Source organism: Aedes aegypti, chromosome 2 (assembly GCF_002204515.2).
Source record: "Aedes aegypti strain LVP_AGWG chromosome 2, AaegL5.0 Primary Assembly, whole genome shotgun sequence".
Classification (NCBI taxonomy): Eukaryota; Metazoa; Arthropoda; class Insecta; order Diptera; family Culicidae; genus Aedes; species Aedes aegypti.
In genome coordinates this window covers 137592164-137615773 of record NC_035108.1, presented here as the reverse complement: position 1 = coordinate 137615773, position 23610 = coordinate 137592164, and the positions used below count along the sequence as shown (strand labels likewise).

At 36.0% G+C, this 23610-nt stretch overlaps 1 protein-coding gene across 3 annotated transcripts in view; it reads left to right on the top strand.

Annotated features, from left to right (window-relative positions):
• LOC5567324 (semaphorin-2A) overlaps positions 1–23610 on the top strand; it is a 418406-nt gene that overhangs the window by 288753 nt on the left and 106043 nt on the right. For all 3 annotated transcript variants that reach the window (XM_021842536.1, XM_021842537.1, XM_021842535.1), the window contains exon 5: positions 16935–17003. In XM_021842536.1, coding sequence (XP_021698228.1) covers positions 16935–17003 — 69 coding nt within the window. The remainder of the gene's footprint in view (positions 1–16934; positions 17004–23610) is intronic.

Genomic DNA, 23610 nt, shown 5'->3' with positions numbered 1-23610 from the left:
AGGCCCGAGCCATCAAGTTGGTTTTCGTCTCTAGTGTTTCTTAATCTTGAAGGGAAAGCTAAGGCTTGAGCTAAAAAATATGTTTTAAATAAGACGTATTATAAGCTTTGATTCCAATAACTATGAAAAATATTTATCTCTTGAAAGAACAGCCTATGCTCAATAGAAGGAAAAATCTCTTATGCAAATTTAAGCAAGTGTAATGTATATAATCACTTTAGCAGTATAACTACAAAGAATTGTTGATGATTTAAGGACATATCTCCTTGAGTACTAAAATGGCCTCTAATATGGCACCTTCACCTTCACTTTCCGCTCCCTCCTCCCACGCTTCTCACAGTGTTTTCGAGAGCGATCACAAAAAACTATTATTTGAAGTTACTTACCTTTTTGTAGAGGGGTAGTTTCTTAACTGAAAGCATTCCATAATGTGTTTTTCACAAATTACCAGTTTTTGCAAACACGTAGTTATTGCTGTGATTTGTGTTCTTAAATATTACGCACTACCGAATCACTTCTTCTTCACGTACCGAGATATTATTTGCTGGCTTCTCGGTGCCCGTTCCAAAACTCACTTTTAATCGTATTTCTACTCACCGTAGCAATTCAAAAATCTAACACGATACTTGAAAATTTTTTACATTTTTTACGCTTAATGCTCCTGGAAGCAATTAATCACTTATATTTGTCAATTTGTGCTCGAAAATAGCACCGGAACTGAGCCAACATTGTTTATAAATCGGATGCACCGCTCTCACTGATTGGAAGTGATGTCAGTTTTCATGTTTGGAATTAAAATTGTTTGGATATTCATACACTTGCTACAACCACGTATTGTACAATTTTAAAACACTCAATAGGTGTTTCAAAACATTTTTATGCCGGAAGAAAGCTATATGGGACGCAATTTAACAGCAAGAATGAATATAAGATATTAAACAGTACAATTGGGTCCTAAAATGTTTAATGAATTCTTGTTTTTATTTAATATTACGAAAGAGCATGTTATTGCCACTACTTTAGCAAGTTTTCCAGCTCAAATAACGGCTATAACATTTTCAAACTTCAATTTCAAAAATGGTTCCAAATATGAACCTTGACACTTGTGATCTTGTTTGACATTCACTTTTTCGACAAAAATGCCACAGGGCATATAGCTTTAACACTGGGGTTGTTCCTATCTGACATTTCGGAAGGGACACGGAAAACAAAATATACCCAACATTGGAGTTTAAACCAAAGGGTGTGACAAAATCTCAAAAATAATAAAAAAAATGTTTTTTGTACTTAAACCAATGAAAATCATTTAAAAATTGAGTAAACATGTGTTTCTGCCCTAAACTTAAGCGTTTGGTACTAAAATTGAGACAGGGCTTTAGGACCCTATTGACTATAGAATTCAAATGCATACTGATGGCAACTTTCTCCGTCCGTGAGAAGCGAGAAAAGACAGGAGATAACTGCCAAAAAAGTAAACAACACACGCATGGTGTGTTAATGCTTATAAGTTTGGTCAAAAAACATGTTTTCACTACCAAATGAAATAAATTGTAATTTTGAGCTTTTATGAAGTTGTTTATGAATTCATAACGACAATAATACCTTTGTATGAAACGTGTGCAAGTAATACTGCCTACATAATTCTGTGGGTGGAGGTGTACATGGAACATGATGATTTATTTTTGCCTGACGCACAAAACATTGTGCTCCGCCTTGTTGGATAACTCGAGAGGGTGCTTTAACGGGTGGCTCGAGTGGGTGACAACATTATGTTTACGTGTTCAATGAATTTTCACCTTAAAGAAGGTAAAATTCACAAGCCATGCTTAAGGTGTCTAAAGGGTTCGAATCCCGGTTGGTCCAGGATCTTTTCGCAATGGATATTTCTTTGATTTCCCTGGGCATAGTGTATAATCGTACCTGCCACACGACATACGAATGCGAAAATGGCAACTAAGGCAAAGAAAGCACTCAGTTAAGAATTGTGGAAGTGCTCATAAGGACACTAAGCTGAGAAGCAGGCTCTGTCCCAGTGAGGACGTTAATGCCAAGGAGAAGAAGAAGAAAATTCACAATTAAAATATAAGCTAGACTATTGCCGATAGTAATTAAACCAGTTTAACTCGAAAGAATAGCCTACGTTCAAAAGGAGGAAAAATTTCTGATGAAATCTTCAATAACACTTGAAACCTTATTACATCGCTGGTAATCTAGAGGCAAACCAACCATCACCTCAGAGTCTTGACGCGATGTGCGAAGTTTACAACTTCGTTTTGAATTAACGGGTCGATTTTATCATTCTCTTGGAGCTCTTATATAGGGACAAACATGACGTCCCGTCACATCATAAAAATCAACAAGTAATTAGCTTATCAGTTATTGGGTCACACTTATGAATCCTACTCATCAGCGTTGTAGCAATTTGATTTTTTTGATCGTGATTCAGACAAACGGTATTCGGCCAAATGTCCCTTTCGGCAATATGGCATTCGGCCAAATGGCGTTTGGCCATATGGCATTCGGCCAAATGGCGTTTGGCCAAACGGTATTCGGCCAAACAGCATTCGGCCAAATGGCATTCCGCCAAATAGCCGGACACCCTTAAAACTACATCAGCTTTTACTTTTTAATAACAAAAACAACTTTGAATGGTTCGACACAAGACGTACCGATGTTTTCTTTACAATCTGGTGTATAGTACTATCTTGGTTCATATTTTCAATAGTTCGTCATCAGAGGTGTCGATATATTTTATGTTCAGTTTTCATCTATCTAAATGGATTATTTTTTGAGGTTACATGAATCGCATCGCTTACCATGGTGAAATCTGATTGTGTAGGGGTATACACACTAACATTCTTTCCCTTTCCAGATGACCGTAATGATGTGGCCGGCGCCGTTATTGATTTTATAATGTTTTGGATTCTCTAAATTGTATTCTGAAGATGGTAAGCTACTTCCAAGCTCCGTATGTTGGTTCTTAGTGCAACTTTGATTATTCTGGTTAATCACGGAGTTGTAACTATGAAACGTACGGTCATCAATGCTCATGCTCAACATTTTCAATCAACCAAACCCCTTCATTGGTTAAGGGGGTCTAATGAGTTACAAAAAAGGAACTGAAATGAAAATCTATGTGCATTCTATTGAACGCCATTCCAGAGATACAAAAACGTTGTTATAAAATTCAACATGGTTTTTAAAGGTCCTATGAGTAATTTAATTCCAGTCCATTAGAATTTTAATGTAACTGCAGTCTTAATACACACGCATAAAATATAAAAAAAATCACGAATATTTTGTAAAAAATCCAGAATACTTAAAATTTCTTGAAACAAAGACATTGTCAATGCTCTTTAACTTTCATTCAAGCATCTCTGTTCCTTCTTTTTTTAAATCATTCTTTGTATTGTGTCATCATATACTATGTTAACCTTTACGAAGTTTATCTCTGGGAGAATATAAACAAAAACATTATCGACAAATAACTGTTTTTTAATAATTGCCACTAACTAACTCTTACTCTGATTCTAAGCTGACTGTGATTATTTTTTGTATCAGGAGTGTCATCTTAGGAGGTTAGAAATACTGTCTTATTTGGGTGATTTTTATTTTACGTTCTAATGTACATTTCAAGTCAATATGCAATAAAGCCGTTTTTCTATACAAAATGGTCAACTTCAGAGAGTTATATCTCAAATGATTATTTTCAAACTGTGTGAAAACCAGTGTGGGCCCAGATAGCCGTAGCGGTAAACGCGCAGCTATTCAGCATGACCATGCTGAGGGTCGTGGGTTCGAATCCCGCTGGGCGAGGATCTTTTCGTAAAGGAATTTTTCTCGATTCCCAGGGCATAAAAGCATCTTCGTACCTGCCACACTATATACACATGCAAAAATGGTCAAGCGGCAAAGAAAGCTCTCAGTTAACAACTGTGGAAGTGCTCATAAGAACACTAATCTGAGAAGCAGGCTTTGTCCCAATTGGGACGTAACGCCAGAAAGAAGAAGAAGTGAAAACCAGTGAATCAAGCAAGCAGCAAAGACATTGTCATCTCCTATTCTTGTTGCAACAAATTCATTCCACAACACCAGTTCATCATCACTTGAACAGAATATGACAATGATCGATCACCACGTGCATAGCAATTTTCTGGGCTTCACATAGCAATTTTTGAGAAATTTCTCCGTGTTGCTAAACATCGAACAGAATATACAAACAAATTTGTTTTGGTTTTTTGTCTAAAATAACTGATGAATCGCGAGTTTAAAAAGCTGCAATAATATTGCGCCCTGTGATTGTCATGACAATTTTGATTTTGATTGTATCCCCATCCGCAAAAGTTTGGACAAACGGTTGTGAGCGAGCTTGCTTTGTTTTTTTTATTTTCATCTGTTTTGATGACAATTTGATTCACTAAACAAATATGTACCAAGACAAAACATGATGTAGCAGAAATACTGTGCGCCAAATATTTTTAATGTCTTTAGTAAACTTGTTCATTGAGTGGTAAGGAATAAATGTACGAATTCAACCTACCTTTTACTTCTGAATTATTAGTTTTCGTTGACAACTTTTTCAACAATTTTTGAAAGTTAAGAAAAATTAAAACAAAAAATCAGGAGGGGAACGGCGGTGATATAGTCTTCAGCGGGCATTGCAGAACTTGCCTTCATTTTATTTTGAAGCACGATCAAAGCAAGCGAAGAACGCCAGATCCCGCAAAACTAACAAAGTTTTTTAAGAAGCATTATGAATTTGTTAAACAAATCAAAATGAATTCAGCTCCGTTATGCCTGTGCCGTCAGCCTACTTAATAAACGTTTTAATAAAGAAAATATCACATCTGTATCGGTCCATGATCGGCAATGTTTCGCATGTTGTAACATAGTTGACAAACAAGAGCGATGAACGAGATCCCCAAAGAGAAAGATAGAGCGATGATAAAAACCCGTTTTCTCGCATATTTACCATTGGGAGCCTAGGGTTTTATTTTACTGACATGGAAAACAATTCTCGAACGTCCTATAGCAATACTGCTCCCCAGGTTTGGAGCTTGGTTTGAGGGATTTTATCATACACTGTAATCCTCCCGATCTAATTAGAGCTGTAGCATAAGATGATAAACAGACTCTTATGATGTGTTGCGATTGTTACAGTGTGCGATAAGTGAGAAACACTCTCACTTCTCTCGGAATTCAATCCCTGGTCTTCAGAGAACTATATTTCCGCCGTTTCCACTCAAAATAATAATATTCGGATTAAAACCAAGATTTTTGTCAACTTACTCCTACGTGCGACGCTACCCTGAAGCGGCAGAATCTTCCGAGACATTTGATGTTTCCCTCTTTAAGGCGGAGGCCTTCCAGCCCACCCTTGGCAGAGTGGGAATGAGAAAGGCAAAAGTCTCGTCGCCGCCGCACACTTGAGGAAAAACATGTTACATGATCAAACAGATAGCCGGTTAATATGATGTGAATGGGATCTAGGAAGGACCACCAGAAGGAGGGTTGCCGGCGTCTTCCAGGATGAATACAGACGAACGGAACATGCAATTCGTTTTAAAACAGTTGGTTCCTGCACGCTTCGTAAAAGGCGAATGTCACGCTTGATTTTCGCCGTGTTTTGAAGGGTGCTTGCGATTCTTGGGGTAATCATGTTGGATTAACACAGTCATCAAGATGTAATACTTGGTGATTCCCTTTGATGGATGCCAGTCTGCTGATAGGATTGGCTGGGACATTTGCAAGAGCATAATTGGATAGTGTTGAACAGTCAAAATGGGTTAGATCGTATCGAAATGCGATGAACTGGAATTGGATTTGAGTGTCCTTCGTCGTGGGGGAAGTTTGCAGAGGGAGTTTTGGAAGTACGTCGACAAAAATGTGAGAAAACGAAATGGGCAATCTAAGCAGGTTCTTCTTGTAGATTGTGCTATTGACCTAGTTCAACCCCTTTGCCTCGTAGTTACCTTCTTCAGTTGCTGCTGAATAGCACAATATTTATTCCCGTATTGGACGCCACTAACAGAGAAGTAACATTCTAGAATTCAAAAAAATATATATTTTAAAGTTTACTAGATATTTTAGGGCCTTCATTAGCCGAGTGATCAGAGTGAGCGGCTACAAAGCAAAGCCATGCTGAAGGTGTCTGGGTTCGATTCCCGGTCGATTTAGGATCTTTTCGTTATGGACATTTTTGTTTTTCTTTGCCAAGTTTTTTTTTTAAATTAGACCTTTTTAGCTGATTATTTATGGAGTATCATCGTAACGAAAGAACTTCCAGTTTTAATACACGATTTTCGTCAATTTGCATTATTACAAGTTAGTTTATGACTGCTGCTCGTGGATACGATAACGGTTTATTTTTTCGTGCAGACATGTGCCCTCTGACTGAAAAAAAAAATCAAATAAATAATTGACAAACTCAAACTTTTGTGAAAATCTTTCCGTCATAACATTTGTTTTATTGACACACAAAGTTCCACGCAATCAAACCTGATTGAAGCTTTAAATCTAATTCGAAGTAAAAATCAATCCCCTCCCAAACAAACTTCATCCGCGCACACACTAGCGCTAATACTAGCAATCCCTCAGGAATCGCATCAGAACCTTATTTACACTGCAGATCATACAACCCATAATTTTCCCCCTGTCAGTCGGAAGATAAACTTCTGTGGGCACACACCGAGTTTTCAAAGATTAAACTCCCTTCCTTGTTGCCATCCTTCCTTCCACCCCAGTAGTCGAACTTGGAGCTCATACGCAATTATCCGACCCATATTCGCTGGAATCAAGTTCGCTACATAAAATTTCTGATCCTGTCTGTGCTGCTTTACGATTCGAGCTCTCGAGTCGAATGAAACAGAGAGAGAAGGCCCCGTTCTGATGGAAATGATGTGTTTGTACACACTATTTAATTTACCCATTCCGAATCGCTTCGAACCATTCCGCATTCCTGACACTGTGACACAGTGGGATGAATAGACGGTCAGAATCTCTTCGAAGGCATTTTAGCTCATAAGGTGTCTTTGGAACATTTTTTGGGAATAGCATCCCGAGTGCACAGTGAGCATGAAAATTGACAAAAACTGATTTGTTCAGCAAAGGACATTATCTATGGGCAAAAATGCTTCTGAGAACTTCTGATCGTCTTTTAAGACTGTCGTCCCACTGTGCCTCGGTGCGGCGGCCTTTCTTTTCGAGGCTGGATGTCGCTGACTGCAAGCTTGATTGCCCCGCCTTTACGTCACCTCACCCTCACCACACCACCACCAATGCCACACGGCGTTGGTTGTCGATTTCATTCGCAGGGGAGGCTCTAACGGATGTTCATCTCTCTTGGGACTTCAAGTGGATTCAATTATTTTTGTGTGCGCTATTTTTAATCAAGATCTGTTCTGTTCCATTTATCGCTGGCTGTCGGCTTGTTGGATGCACTGATGGAAGATTTCGAAAGAATCTGTTGAAGTTCTGAGAATAATTTAAAAACCCAGTATTTCTCTTACACTCAGTAAAATGGACTTTAGAATTTAGTACATTTTATCTTATGAAGGATGGATTGATTCTGAAAAGCATATCGATCGCAAGGTTCCAGATTGGATTCCAGGTTATTACGAAAACACTTTTTTTTTCAAATTTATAAGCCGTTTCTATGTATTTTGATAGTCCATTTGATTAAATGTACCTTTGTCAGTTAGAATCATTATCCATTCTTGTGAGAAATTTTCACCTACTATTTTTTATCAGTGTCGGCGGGGAAAGGATAAAACTACATTGTACGCCATTCATATTTTGCTCATATGGCTCTTTACGATGGTTCCGATGGTGGGTTGCTTCATTTGCTGGCTTCAAAGCCCAGAACAGCAGTGCAATTAATATAAATTCTTTGTGAAAAGAAATTAAAATAATATCAAAAAAAAAACCTTAGTCGCTGAGCCAGATAAACGACGTCGATCCCGGCAATGATGTCGACGATAATGACTGCGAGTGGGTGCGTGATGCGTTTCTATCACTAGGGCTGTATAAAGGGTGTGTGTGCGTGACGAAATGGATGGAATATTTTCTGCACAATGTGCCCATGAATGCGAAGGGACGCAATAATTAATGGGCACAAATATTTGAACTGTTTCAAATTTAAATCCACGGGGAATGCTTTTCTATTACGCTCGGAGTTATGCTAGAAATGTTTGATGTTTAGTTTGAAATAGATTTTAATGTTTAACTTGATGTAGGAACTTGAAATTGTGAAAAAGATGTTTCTAGATCATTATTCCTGAAGGTATCACAGGACAAATTTCTAGTAGAATAATACCATTAACGAAATCTCAAAATTCAAATAAAATGAATATAACTACAGTCTCTCCAAAAATTTGAAAACTATTGGTTTACAAGTTACAGATAGGTTGAATTTTGACATCAAAAATGCACCAGGACGAAAAACGATGTATCAGACAAACGTATTGTTCTAGTGATTCCTCATCGTAACTCCAGCAAATATTCCGGAGTAATTCTCAAGACTTCCCACTGAATTATTTTCAAAAGTTTGTTATCGTTATAGAAATTTTTCGCAAGCATTTTTGTGCCCTACATTTTTTCTGGCAAACCCTCCAAGAACTCTACCAGCAATTCTACTAACAAATTTTACTGTAATCATTCCAGTGATTGTCTTATAAGCGATTTCTTCGCCATCGCATAGGCCTTAAACCTAGTTAAACATATGGGTAAACGTTGTTTACGGCTTAAGTGAAGGTGAAGAAATCGGCCCTTAGTGTTTTGTATAACAATTCTTTAATATTTTTTTTGGAGAGTACCAGTATTCTTTAAAAAGTTCAACAAGGATTTTACAAGAAATATTTACAGAAGTTCATCCAGGAATCGCTACGGCAATTTCTATTCAAAGATTTCTCCTGTTATTGTTCCAGTTGAGTCATAAACGGAACTAAAATAACCTTTTTGCGTTTCAAGGATAAAATTAAACATATGTCTCCAGAAAATTTGGAACTACTGAATACATTGCCGCCCTCAGAAATGTTTTAGCATATCCGATTTGTTTTGCTACAGGTCGTCAAAACTGTCTAAAATACATAGTTTATAGGAAATATAAATCTTTTTTTTTGTATTTCTATCCCATGAGCATGCAAAATAGAATGCAAACTTTTGCATGACATGACATAGTTGGACTGCCGACATGCTTGCAGCCTCCGTATGAAATTCGTCGTTTCATTTGGTATGGTCTATTGCTTCTGACAATTTTTTTTTCTGGCCATTTTTAAATCATCAAAAAGTAGTTTTCTACACACTTAAATTATTTTACAGGAAACCGTGTATTTCACCGTAATATTATCAGCTGAAAAGTTCGGTGAAATAAATTAATGAAGTACGGTAAATTTTTAAATTTGTCGGTAAAATTTTACCGGTATCCGTTGAATTTCGACGGAATTATGTTGTTTTATTTTACCGAACTGTTCAGCTGTTGCAATTACGGTGAAATTTACGGATTTCGATAAAATAATTTAAGTGTGCAGTAACCAAAACATTACAGACTTCGTTGATAGACAAAACGTCGAAAGCGGTGAATTTTCAACTTTGTTTGTCAAACTTCTTTTGTTCACATTGGGATCGATTGAATATGCTATGAATAAAGTTTGGCGCATAATGAATTATTTATTCCTTCGGAAGAGAATCATTCTTCCAAGAAACTTGGTAAACTTGGATGCATGTTGACTGTAATAGATAATTAGTGCATTTTCCACAAACAATATCTCAACAACCAGAGGTAACAAGATTGTTTTGAAAACGGAAATAGATATGCGACCCAAAATTAATTAAATAGTGGTATTTTGGTGCTTGAGACTAAACTTGTTTCGCAGTGTTATTCGTCAAAGTCATTCAAGGTTTTAGTAAATCTTCCAGTACTATCTTCAATTATATCATAATAGATTGCGCTAGTTATAGCTTGGGGGACAAAACGTCGAAAGGAGAAAATTGTAAGGAAACTAATATTTCTGGCAAGATTCGCTTTCGAATGAATAAATATTACAGCGTAACGCAAATGACTTTTTTTCGTATCCAGAGAATCAAATAATGTGTCTTTAGTAAATTTTGGGTTGCTGAATCTAATCTTATGCAATTTTCAGAACGTTCATTGATTAGCTATAGGCACTTGAGACAATGAGGCAAATAATTTGCCATACAGGCCGACAAACATCCATGCAAGTTAACTGAAATAGTCAAATATCTTGAAAACTACACAGAAAGAAAAATCCATGTAAATTTCAGCGTAAAATCATACACATGAGCGGAATGCCAGATTTGTCACAAATTTACATGACACATCGTATAAAATTACATCAAAGTCATGTAAATTTAAGCGAATTGTCGCGTGATCTGTTAGAGTCCATGCTAGATTACACGATGTGTAGCGGAAACTTACATGATGTTATTGTAATTTTACACGATGTAACGTGTAAATTTGCGACAAATCTGGCATTCCGCTCATGTGTATGATTTTACGCTGAAATTTACATGGATTTTTCTTTCTGTGTATGATATTTATGAAAACGACAAAGGATTCAGCAATCATTAATTGAGTAAATAGCGGTGATTTGGTGCTTGAGACAAAAACGTGTTTAGCAATGTAATATTAGCTGAACAAGATGTAGAAAGAATAAATCTTATCCGATGTTGGAAATTCACTGCTTTGGCCGTTTTGTTCCTTTCGACGTGGCATTCGATCATTACCCCTAAACAATAAACCTACTTTATTTAGGCTATTTTTAATATTGAAATTAGAAGGCAATGTCGCCAATGTCATAAAAAGAGGTGCACTCCGACACATTTTGTTGAAATTTTCTATTCTCTCTGTGGATATTTGATACATGTATCACGAGTACGAGTGCTAAGAGCCCGCGGCTACAAAGCAATGTCATGCTGAAAGAGTTTGGGTTCGAAACTCGGTCGGTCCATGATCTTTTCATAATAGAATTAACCTTGGCATAGAGTATCATCCTACATGCCATATAATATATGAAAGTGAAAATGGCAACTTTGGCAAAGAAAACTCTATGGTAATACCGTGTGGGACCGAAATCCGTACACCTAAGCATTAAGCCAAATGAAAACCTCTGTTAAAAATATTTGGTTTTGTAAAAGACCATTGATCACACTTTTTCTATGACTTTCACATCTTTTAAGACATAATCAATCCTAAAATGAGCCTGAAGTCGAGTAAAAACCTTTAAAAACAGGAATTAAAATCACCTGTCTTGGATCGAAATCCATACACTCTAATAAGGTTGAATTAAAATCCGTACACCAGTGCTAAAGATATCAATTTTATCTTAGTGTTTTTATTCCAAGTGAGCATCAAACTTCAAAATGATGCTTCCACTCTATAGTAGGTTCCAGATGCCCTGGGGAAGTGGTCAATTAGGAACATATTTGGAACCATATCAACATGGGCATCAGACTTCAAGATTTTTGAAAGTGATAATTCCGGATTCATTTCCAGAACCACCGACTGCCATGACCACTCTATAGTAGATTCCGGGGGATGTGGCCAAATCAAAACATGTCCGGAGTTACTTCAATGTGGGTATCAAATATTTGGATTTTCCAAAGTGATGCTTTTGAAAGCAATTCCAGAACCACCGGCCGCCTTGACCACTGTATAGTAGATTCGAGGCACCCCGATGGAAGTGGCCAATTTTACACATGTACGAAATCATATCAATTTGGGTAACAAAGTTCAATATTTATATCAACTTTCATATTCGACCGAATCAAGTAGGCCATGATGTTAACATATGTTTTGAGCGTGTAGTACAGATATTAGAAAGTTCGTGCAATTTTCAAAACAAACCAAAACACCACGTGTTGACAAGTTGTTTCATCGTTCTATATTATCAATTGTTTTCGTGTCAATCCAGTCCCTCTACAAATCGCTTCATTCCCAACCTTATTATATTTTCAAAATGAAAATCGTTATGGACCGCATTGAAACAAGTAAGTAGGAGTCATTCCATTCAGTTTTCTGTGATATATGTTAACAATTGTTGAAAAAGATGCTTCTGAGCTACATGCTTTTTAATACAGAAGAAAATTAAAACACTTATCTTCTTTTTGCCCATACAAAAAAGTACCTCAAAGTACCTTTCTGAAATCCACTTAAAAATAAGATTTGAAGTATTTTTCAAATTCTGGAAGTGATTCCAGCTGCATATATTTGCCAATTGTATGTCATCTTATGATTTTTAGGATATGCTGCCACAACCATCAATAAAGAATGTTTCGAGCAGTAGTTTTCTGCCGCTCCACCCAATCGGAAAAATCATGTTCTGAATTTCATGTATAGTTGTTATGGCACTGATTCTTTTTCCAAGATATCTGAGAACGAACTAAAGACGTTTTGCAAATTTTATTGTTGCAAAATAAACCAAAAGTGGGCTAAATGTGGAAGATCACACAAAATTTTCGTGAAGCAAAACTCCGACTGGTTAGCAAAACCAGTTCAGCTCCCACGCAATCAGGAAACTGACGATGCAGATATTTCCAGCTCGGGTGCAAAAGCTGGCATCGGGCCTCACAAACCGTTCAATGAATGTTCAAGAAAAACTAAAAAGGGTCGTGTGGCAGATCTTATCAACGAAGTGCTCGCATTCGCTGACAATTTATCAAATTCTTCGACTGGGGATCAAGTACAGGTCATGACTGCAGCACAGGCATTAGCTTTGAACATTGATTTAGATCTGTCGGAACGAAAGTACAATTTTTTTCGAACCACTTTGAACGAATTACATCCGAACTTGCTTCCTTGCCAAAGAGAAACAAAAAATATTTCCAAAACCGATTTCTGCATCAGAAAAGAGCTGCTACAGTCGATCTACAACAGCTCATGAATTGTACTGCATTCAGTATCATGAAGGATATCTGGTTGGAAGCTTCTACTGCTGTAAAACTGGTTTGCAAGTGGGGCTTCGATGGAAGTTCAGGACACTGCATGTACAAACAAACATTTTCGGAAGCAGAAAAATCGGATGAAAGTTTGCTGACTGGAACCATTGCGACGTTTCGTTGAAAATGATAGAAATAAAAGAAAATAAAACCCTCTGGTCAAACGACATTTCAATTTTCTTTTATAGCAATAATTCAGTTCTCGGATGATTAATAGCTCGTAAATGAATTGTGTTGCTAATAAAAAGAAACTTTATTCAACATTTTTCATTGGATTTCATTTTATTCATTGGAATAATCCGTTCTCCAATATTTTTATAAAAAGTTGGTTATTGAGACACTTTTATGGTTACGTATGTCACATACATCGTTCATGCGTACGACTCAAGTACTTTTTCATGCATTTTTATTTTGAACATTTCTTCCAAGCGAGCACTGTTTTATGGTGTCAAATGTAAAATTTGACGTATAAGCCACTAATGCCATTACTGATGTAATATGTGTCATTTATGCCAATAATGAGTTTTTTTTTGTATATAACGAGATCCTCCTCAACATCGTACGGCAAAACCGCATAAAACTTCCCGATATGACTTTTGTCCCCAAGTGCCATACGTTCGAAGCACTGTGCACTGTTGCCTGCCGAGCAGTTGGTTAAGCATGCAAAATAATTAGGAATACCAATTTATCCTTAAGTCCTATCAATTTGTGGTCTTCAGCAAAGTTGTAGCTGAAAGGATTTCACATGAGCAGAGGTTGTTCACTTTTCCATAAAATATTATGTCGAAGAGATAGAGGCGTGAACACAAAAAGTTGGCGTTTTCCATAGTAATCTCCATATTAACTTCAAATGGCTTGTGCACAGTCAAATTTCTTCCGAATCATTTCAAACTTTGGGAGGATGCTATTTACCATAATTTAAATCGTTTAAGCATAGGGGAGTCAACATTTCAAAATTTGCATCACTCTAATGACCACATCTCCCGCGGTAATTGTAACCTGCTATACAGTGACAGTTTGACACCCATATTGATATGGTTACAGACATACTCCTAATTGGCCACTTCCTTCAGTGCACCTGGAACCTACTATATAGTCGTACGTATTTCTAATGGTGCTGCCGAAAGCATAATTTTAAAGTTAGATGCCCACTTGGATACAGCTCCGGATAATGTTTACATGATTGGAAATACCAACATGACTGACCATATTTTCCGGAACCAGTTTTACGGAAATGGTCATATATCTGAAGATTTCTTACGAATCTCAATGCGTGCACCGGCATTCAACTTACAATTAGTTCTACTTTCAAGAAAAATTGTAAACCTCTAGACCACTTCACATCGCACAAAAATACAAGCGATAGAAAAAAAAATTACATTTGGACATGATCTCGGAATATTCGGAACACCTCCGATGTCCGAAGGCCAATTTGCATGGCCAAGTAAGTTTCTAAAACTAGACCAAATTTTCCGCCGACTGCTACTGGATGCATTCAATTTCATCAATTGTTCATAAAGTTATAAGCATTTGACTTTAGGCAAAATTTTGCCTATTCCCTGTAAGTATTACCGCATCTCTGTCGGTGATTTTCAAAATACCTAAAGCATTTGCAGCTTTCGGGAAATATTGACCATTGTACACTGCTTCAACGCTTTTCCTTAAACCATCAACGTTATATTTCAGCTTTATACTATCATATTTATTGGCTAAAATGTGATGAAATATGTTAAGGTTTTGCACTGTACGGATGAAGATTCAATTTGGAATTATGAATCAAAATCCGTACAGCACAATAATCTTCCCAAACAGTTATTGTACTGTTCAAAAATAGCATTTACTCCTGCGGAATTACAAATACTCACTATAAAAAGTCATTATTATCAACAGTTGGTTCAGAAAAAGTGCAAATTTGACTATCAATATGTTGGAAACTATTCTCACTCTTCTTAGAAAATCACTAAGAAGGCACACAAATCAATCATCACAATGATGAGCGGTCACATTTTGATTTTTACAATTTTCAAATCATAGCCCATTTGTACCAAATTAGCATGAACGACAACTTTTAACATATTGTAATAAGATGTGTGATTTTTAAACTGTATATTTATTCATTTTAATATTAAAATAATGAAAATTCAGTCAAGTGTACGGATTTCGGTCCCACACGGTAATTGTGGAAGTGCTCATTGAACACTAAGCAGAGAATTAGTCAATGTCCCAGTGAGGACGTAATGCCAAGAAGATTACAAGTACTTTAAATTATCTTATTCACAATCATTAGGAACATAAGTGAAATAGAGTTAGCTGCGGGTAAACAAATCAATTTCATCAATCGTTATCAACTTCGCTGAATTCAGAAATGGCGGTGAACTATCTCAAACAGTATCTACGACAGTACACACAAGTACAGCCATCATCGCAGCCCGAATCAACCGAGCGGTAGTACCAATTAATTACCGGTTTGCCAGAGCCGTGCTGGTTGATTAGCGAACTTGAAATCAAACTTAGGCCGGGGAAGAAAATGGCAAGGAAGTAAATAGGCAAACCTTAACCATCATCTTGACGCCCACACCCCAAAACAAACCCTCAGGCAAACAACATAGTATTCGATTTCTAACAGCTTCCTAAGCTAGCTCTCGAGACTCAAGTAAATACGCAATCTCGCGAATTTCGCGACCGACTGTGCTAATTAGCAAATTAATTGGTTTTGATTCGAAAGCAAATAGTACCAACCGGAGATCAGTGATAATTACACCGCCCTGTCATCAAATCACTTGAATTATCAACGAGCCGTGCAAATATTGGGTGAACTGCGAAGAACGACGATGGTGACGATTGCATCGATTTACGGCGAAGAAAGTCCATATTTTACAGCTGAATCTATTGGTTCGATCGGCTGTCCACTAAGTTAGTTTAGATAAAAAAGGGTTTGGAACACCCTATTTTTCATTGCTTTTTACAATCTTAATGACGAAAACAGTATTCTTTCAAATTAAGAGCCAATTCATTGATGTGAAAATGACATTGAAAGTATCATTCAATCATTCACATTTTGAAGTTTTTTTTTCATAGAATTTCTCAGCTTACCTAAATAGCTGAAAATTTAACAAAACTTTATATTTATCATAAATATTGAAAGGAGATGGGATTTTCAAAATGTATTATCATTTGAAACACCCTACTACACACCACAATATAAGCGAGGTCATTTTGGATTGACCTATCTCGTACGAAGAAGGTTGTTCCGCTTCCTAGCGCATCCTTGCCTTGATAGTGGAAAAGTTACATTTTTCAAATTGTCTTTTTCCTGAAAACAGATGACATCAGCGTTGCAGATCAACTTCTCAAATGCACTGCTCTGCTCTTGAAACGAACTGCTGCTGTGTAGGACGGCGTCGTTCGCAATTTATATCGAATTCGGTTTCGATACAACACGACAACATAGCTCACTAATTGAATTTTTATGAAAACCAATGTGTCGAACGCAGAACGTGCAAAGTTGCGGTTGACATTGCACGTGGTCAGGATTTTTACTTTTGCTCCCTTTCCGAGACAGAAATGTGGACGCTTCGGATTGATGTGACAAGTTTGGAGGTTTGGATGCTGGCTTCTAGTGCATCGATTGAGTTGGAATTTATCCCACAATTTTTGTATTAAGTTGAACTTATTCAATAGAAAGTTCACAAGAACCTCTAAGATATTGCAAACAATGTACCGTTTTGAATTTCATATAATTTTACGAGTAATGCTTTTGCATATGTTAATACAAAGATGATCTCTGAATTGTTGCATCTGTTTGTATGTGTCATTAGACATTCGAGTTGAAGAAATACGAATTCAACCACCTTTTCACAAGAGAAACATTTTTTTCTATTGTAACAAGTGTTATTAAGTCTATTACCTTCACATACTATTTAAGAGCATATCATCCATATTCTAATTTGATTGTTTTTTTTTTCTTTTTCACTTTTCAGAGAGACGCCATTGTATTGGATCCTTCTAGCTCGGACATCCGAAATTGCGTATCAAAAGGCAAAAGTGAGGTACGTATCATTGGTTTGTTAAACAATACTTCGTTTATGTTAAACTTTGCGTATCACATTCAGTGATGGCTATGTTTTGATCAGAGCGTTAATGATTAATCATAAATTTAATCATGATTAATGATTAATGATTATGATTAATCAAAAATGTTAATCATTAATCACAAAAAATCAAAAGTTAATCATTAATCACTAATCATAATCATTGCAATTTTTTGTTTTAATCATTAATCATTAATCATATTCATAAAGATCGTTAATTTTATTCAGTAATCATAATCTTAATCATAAGTCAAACATTTAATCAATCATCAATCAATCATTGAACAAAATTTAACATATTTTTTAACATTGCCTTCTAATGTATAAATAAATTTTGCATTTCTTATATCTTGTGGCATGAACAATGAGAGTTTATGCCCAAGGAACGTCGTAATCCTATCAAGTACAGCATGGCTTTGCTTTGTATCCGAAGACCCTTTATTATTTCCTTCATGTAAGACGATGCATTTCTTAGTTGTATATGATCCGAATCCGAAGACGTGGTTGGATGGTTGTGAGATGCTGTTTATAGGGGCAGATCACAATATTTCGACCTAGCACTAGTTTTTGGCCGTTCATAAGATTGCTGTGTACTTTGTATGATAATCCGAAAATTGGCACAACATTTTCAAATTAAAAATTAGTCCTTTTCCCCTAGTAGGTGGTATTTCCGTCAATACTTCCTCGCTGTTTTTGTTCACGTTTGATGTTTGCAATCTAACATCGCCTGCAAATCCACTGAATGTAGCAGTTTTCTTCAATAATAAGTAAAGCCATTCATTTTCATGTTTATGGCTCATTTGTTACACACGTCAAGGCGTGTAAGTAGCATCCATTCATTACGTAGCCCCAAAAATTGAGTTCAAGGAAAATGCTCTTTGTATGACAATTTTCAAAATTTTGTTTGAGTCGCACCGTATGAGCCTTACCCCTCTCCCGTCGAGCATTACGTGATATGTGGACGGTGGCTTAGGAAGATGCCATTTAATTATTACTTTAATTAATAATCATTGATTAATCATTCAAAAGCTAATAATTAATCATTCAAAAGCTTGCATACTTTGCTCTAAACGCCTTAAAGTATGCAACAAACAAGTTATACATTATATAATGATGATATAATTTTTCCCTCGATTAGCAATAAATCTGATATAAAATCTTTTGAACTTCGTTACAGCAATATTATTAATCGCAAACCGTTTTTACTAAAAAATATTTATTCAAATCAAGGAAGGGGGAAAATTTCTTTAAGGCAAAGTAGGCCGTCATTGAAATTTGTACGCGTCGTTGAAGATTGTTGCTAATCCATCTCACGATTTCGAATCAAAGAAAATCAGTTGGTTTGGCACTGACACAGATGAAAAAGTATCAGCATACTTTATGCATGTTGACGCGTACAGTGATACTTTTTCAAGTCAATATAAACTATCAAGATTGAGTTTTATCACTTTGAAATGCACGCTGAAAAGTAATCATTGTTGCCAATACGAATGACGGGCTACTTAGCCTTAAAACATTGTTTGAAAAATTTTATTTCCAGTTTTTCATAAAGATCTCGTTAGAAAGTTCTTAGCAAATGTGCAAACTGATTTCGACCAATATTTCTCAAAGAATTGGGTTGTTTAGTGATGAAATATTTGTAGTGTTTCGTTGCCTGTTCGAAAGATCACATTTTCTAAGTATATCAAGTATATCGAAAAAGATTTCAATCCGTAAATATTTTAATTTAAACAATGACAGCTCGCACGAAGCTAAATTTGCCGGGGGTGATTCAAAAGTGACAACAACCCGGCATATATTCAAGTTTATCATTAACGCCTGAAACTTCCGCTTAAAGCTTAATAATTCATGAAGTTCGATTTGTCGCATGCTACGCTTCACAGAGCCGATATATTGACCACTACCTCTAGGATGCTGGCTCTTGAATCAGAGAAATTAATCACGATTTGTGATTGAAAAACTGTGATGAATTTGTCATAACGAAGTTCAAATGATTTTTATATAGGATTGTTTGTTAATCATGAGTAATATTCATCATTATCTAGTGTTAGTATATAACCCACTGGTTGCATACTTCAAGTCATTTAGTGCAGGGCTGCCCAACGTACGGCCCGCGACATCATTTTGTGCGGCCCGCGAAGAGTTTGAAGACTCTTCTCATACCTGGCCCGCAGACTGCTTATTTGAAGTAAGAATATAACAAGGATCATTATTAAAAGTTCCGATTCAATTTTACTCTAATATTTCAGCCAAAATGATGATTCAATTAGTCTTTAAATCTTTGATACTTTAAATGATGCAATGTCATATTTTGCTAATGCTCAGTAAATCGTCATGTCATCGAAACAATCGAAAAATAATCAATATTTAAACCTAGCGCTCCCACAATCGTTTGTTCCAACTTTTGCCGATTGGTAACAATCTCAAGAAAAATTGTCATGACATACACAAGGGGCACCATTGTTGCAACTTTTTCAACTCGTGATTGATTAGTTATTATTAATACTTGAAAATTTGTTAGTACTTTCCTTTGAGGTTAAAAAGCATTAAAATTATTCTCCGCATAAACCTAGCTTGTGAGAATCAATTTGAGGTTCATCATGAAAAAAACATAATTTTTAATAATAACAAAAATTCAATAAAAATTCAAACAACACTATGACTTTTTTCAATAGGGGAGACTGAACTTCAACCAAGCTTAATATCACCACTAAGGATTGATTCTTGCGAAGTTTTGAACAATGAATTACAGAAAACATAGTCGAAATTCTTACCAAAACATTAACAGAATTTTTCAGAATCCTTAGAATATTTTTTTTTACAAAATGCTGGGCAGTGTTTCCTCATAATCCTGTGTGGATTTCTGATCTAACGCTCAACAGGATTCATTTACAAATCTGTCAAATATTTCGCAGATTCCATAACAGGAATTAGAATGGAAATTTTGAGGGTATAACCTTTGTTTGATTTTTTCCAAATGTCACGCTGAATTCCTTCACAAGCCTAGGCATGCTTTTTAAATAATGATGGGAGGAATTTTCACAAAATTCTGAGTAAAATTCTTAAAACATCTTTAACATGATTCTAATACAAAATTAAGTTGAAGGTTTTCAGCGATTTTTGAACTTAATATTGACATAATTTTGAACATTCATTTGCAAGATTATTATAGAATACTAAGTGAAATTCTTACTAAATCCTTCGTATGATGCTTAAAAATAATTATCTCGTTTCTCCCAAAAGAATTTTGTTAAAAAAAATCGAAATGTTTTGGCCCGCCGCGTAATATTATTGTTGAAATGTGGCCCGCGGTTCAAAAAGGTTGGGCAGGCCTGGTTTAGTGCATACTTTCGGGTGTTTAAACATTCGATATTGAATGATTTATGATTGATCAAAGATTAATCATAAAAACAATAATTAAATGACATGAGATGCCCAAAAAACCTTTAAGTATGCAACGAATGCATCACACTCTTTAAAATTTATCGGTACACTTATGATTAAAAAAACTGAATCAAATAGCTCTCAACATGAATTCGGAACTATCGTAATTTACGAATTGATACCCGCAAAGACAAAGTGCAATCCTGATATTTACGGAAATTCGTTAGAAGACGACTGAAAAACATAATTTTGAAAAACAACATAACATATACTTCGCATATGGATTAAATGTAAAAAAATGATGTGAAATTTGCTATAAAATTACACGCCTTCTCGGTGAGAATCGAACTCACGACTCCCTGATCACTAGATAGCGTGAGCTATCCATACACCACGAGAGAACCACGATTTCATCTCAATAATCACACACTACTCGTCAACGACTTGTTGGATGAGATTTGTATAGTGTAAGCTCACAATGAGTCGCGACGTTCACAATATAAATACGATAAATGATAATTAAAAAAAAACTATTGTTTTGAAATTGAAAATTTTGATCAAATTTGGCATTAAGCATGTAAGCAGGTCCGTCACACTCGGGCTCAGATTGGGTACCACTTCTAGTACTGCATTTCGTCCCTCGGTAGTGCAAAAGATACCCAAGTTTGACAGATCGCAGTACACTTTTCACGGCATTCTAGATTACCCTATGAGCCATAAAATTTTGGGCAACTGCTAGGGACATGGAGGTCTTTAATTTGTCTTTGATGTAAGGGTTAATCATAATCATTAACCATAATCACTAATCTTGCTGAGTTTAATCATTAATCATAATCATTAATCATACTCTGGCTTAAAAATCAATCACAATCATTAATCATGACTTAAGAAATTTTAATCAATAATCATAATCATTAATCATGATAAAATTGAATGTTATCATTAATCACTTAATCAATCATTGCGACCCGTTAATCATTAACGCTCTGGTTTTGATAAAGTGTAAGATTTTTCCACTTGTAGCGTAGTTGGTAATTTCGCTGAATGCAAGGCGGATAACATGATGACAGCTTACTTTATACCATAACTTTAAGGTTTTGGTTTATCTTGCACAGTTTGTTTACAATTTGTTTACAAAGTCCGTGTTTGCGTTTGTTTACATCGGTGGGGGACCGGTGCAAACACGAGACTGTAATTTCCATAGAAGAACTGTCTAATTGCTTCCGAATCAGCTGATTTGAAACGAATATTGAAATTGAAATATATTTTTTGCTTTGTTAGCGTGATTTTAGGCTCTGGGCTATTTCATTTCTAGACCAACGACTTTTCCATTCTCAGGAATTGGATTCGTTCCCATTTCAGGTCAACCGGATCATGGACCACAACTCCTGAATCCTTACGAACCGACGTTACAGATTGCAATATCCTGTCACTATGTCATACAACGTGTATCAATATTTGATTGAACAATTGATTTTTTTTTTATCGTCCGTCATAAAAATTTCATTTTATTCTACTATATTTTCGATGCCACGTCAGCCAACTGCATACACAGTCCGAGTCCGCGAAGCCGTAGGGCTCGTCATCGTCGTCGATCGGGTTCAATTTATTTGTCAATCAATTGAAGGGCGGTTTATTTTATGCCTTCATCAATTTCTGCGACAGGATGTCAGGATACCTGGAGTATCGTGTCGGTATTGGATTTTTTACTCGCAATTCAAGAAAGGTATACGCGTTATTAAAAGGCATAATATCTCTCCGAATACTATTGTGATAAAACACAATTGAATGCAATTTGCTTACACAAATCACGGTTTTATGGTGACAGCAAACAGGGAGTGCCGGAAATGTAATGGTGTACAGAGCAGTGTAAAAACTTGGTACAATCGAATTTTATTTCATCGTGAAACATTTAATAGTTGCTGGTATAGGCGTTAAACGCAGGTAAACCAATGCCATCATTGTTTCACTTTATCGCTTTTCAATTTCGTAACAAAATATGATTTTATCGACAAACGATGCAATCCCCGTTCGTCCGTCTGGCGTAAGATGATGGAGTTAGGACAAACCGACGACGTCGCAGCGAACAAGCGAATGATGCGGTATGAAAGTGTGTGTTATGTTTTTCGCCTTGCGATGTAGGGGAACATGGTTCAAAATGCAAACTTAATCTCAATCATTTTTTACACAGAAATAACAGGTTGGGTGACAAAACTTAGAAAGCCAAACTTCGAATGCCAAATCGTCGAAAGGACAAAACGTCGAAAGTAGAAAAGAAAAAAAAAGAAAGAAAGGAGAAATTGTCGCTAAACCAAAATAACCACGTTATACAAGAGAAAGAACGCATGAAAACATTGGGGTATGACAAATACAAATATTTGGGTAGGGGAACTGGAGGGAATTTGCCCATAGTGAGCAAAACACGCCACCCTCGTTTTGGATGTACGGTATGTTTTAGAATGCTTTCTCCACCCTAGATTTTAGAAAGTGGATAAACATGCTTCTCGATACAAATTTTTATGTGTTTTCCTCAGGAAAATCGTGAAAACGCTACATGTTTTTGCTGTTTCGAGTGATTTTCACGGTGACCTACGACAATTTTACAAAGTTTTTGAAACTATTTTCGAGAGTTAACCTGTACAATGACGTTGTTTGTATTACATGCGGAATATATGTTAAATTTGTCCTTGAAAAGCTTTTTGAAGAGCATAAACTTTAATCAACGCGTGGGACATCATCATTTTGTCATATTTTTCGTGGGTAATAATAGAAACTACCTAGTTTTTAATGGCGAACTGATTGTATGCAAAATTTAAGCGATATACACGAAAAAAAAATGTTAAAATGGATATTAATTTCAATACAGTTTTAGAAGACAGATTGTGATTCTTCTAAATATTTTTTTTTAAACCATATGAAAGTTACTTACGTCGATATGAAAAAGTAATCAAGGATTTTAAACTTCAGAAGCACATTCCCGCTAGTTGATTAAACAAAATTAAAATAAATATTTGATCAAAAGTAATGTTATTCAAAACATGCATTCCATTGTGCATTACGGTCATATGTCTTTTTTATGAAATGGTATTTCAATGAACCATATCAAAATAAGATTTTGACCGAATTCCCGTTCGACCAAACGTGTTATAAACAGGGTTGGGAAAAAATCTGAAGTTCATTC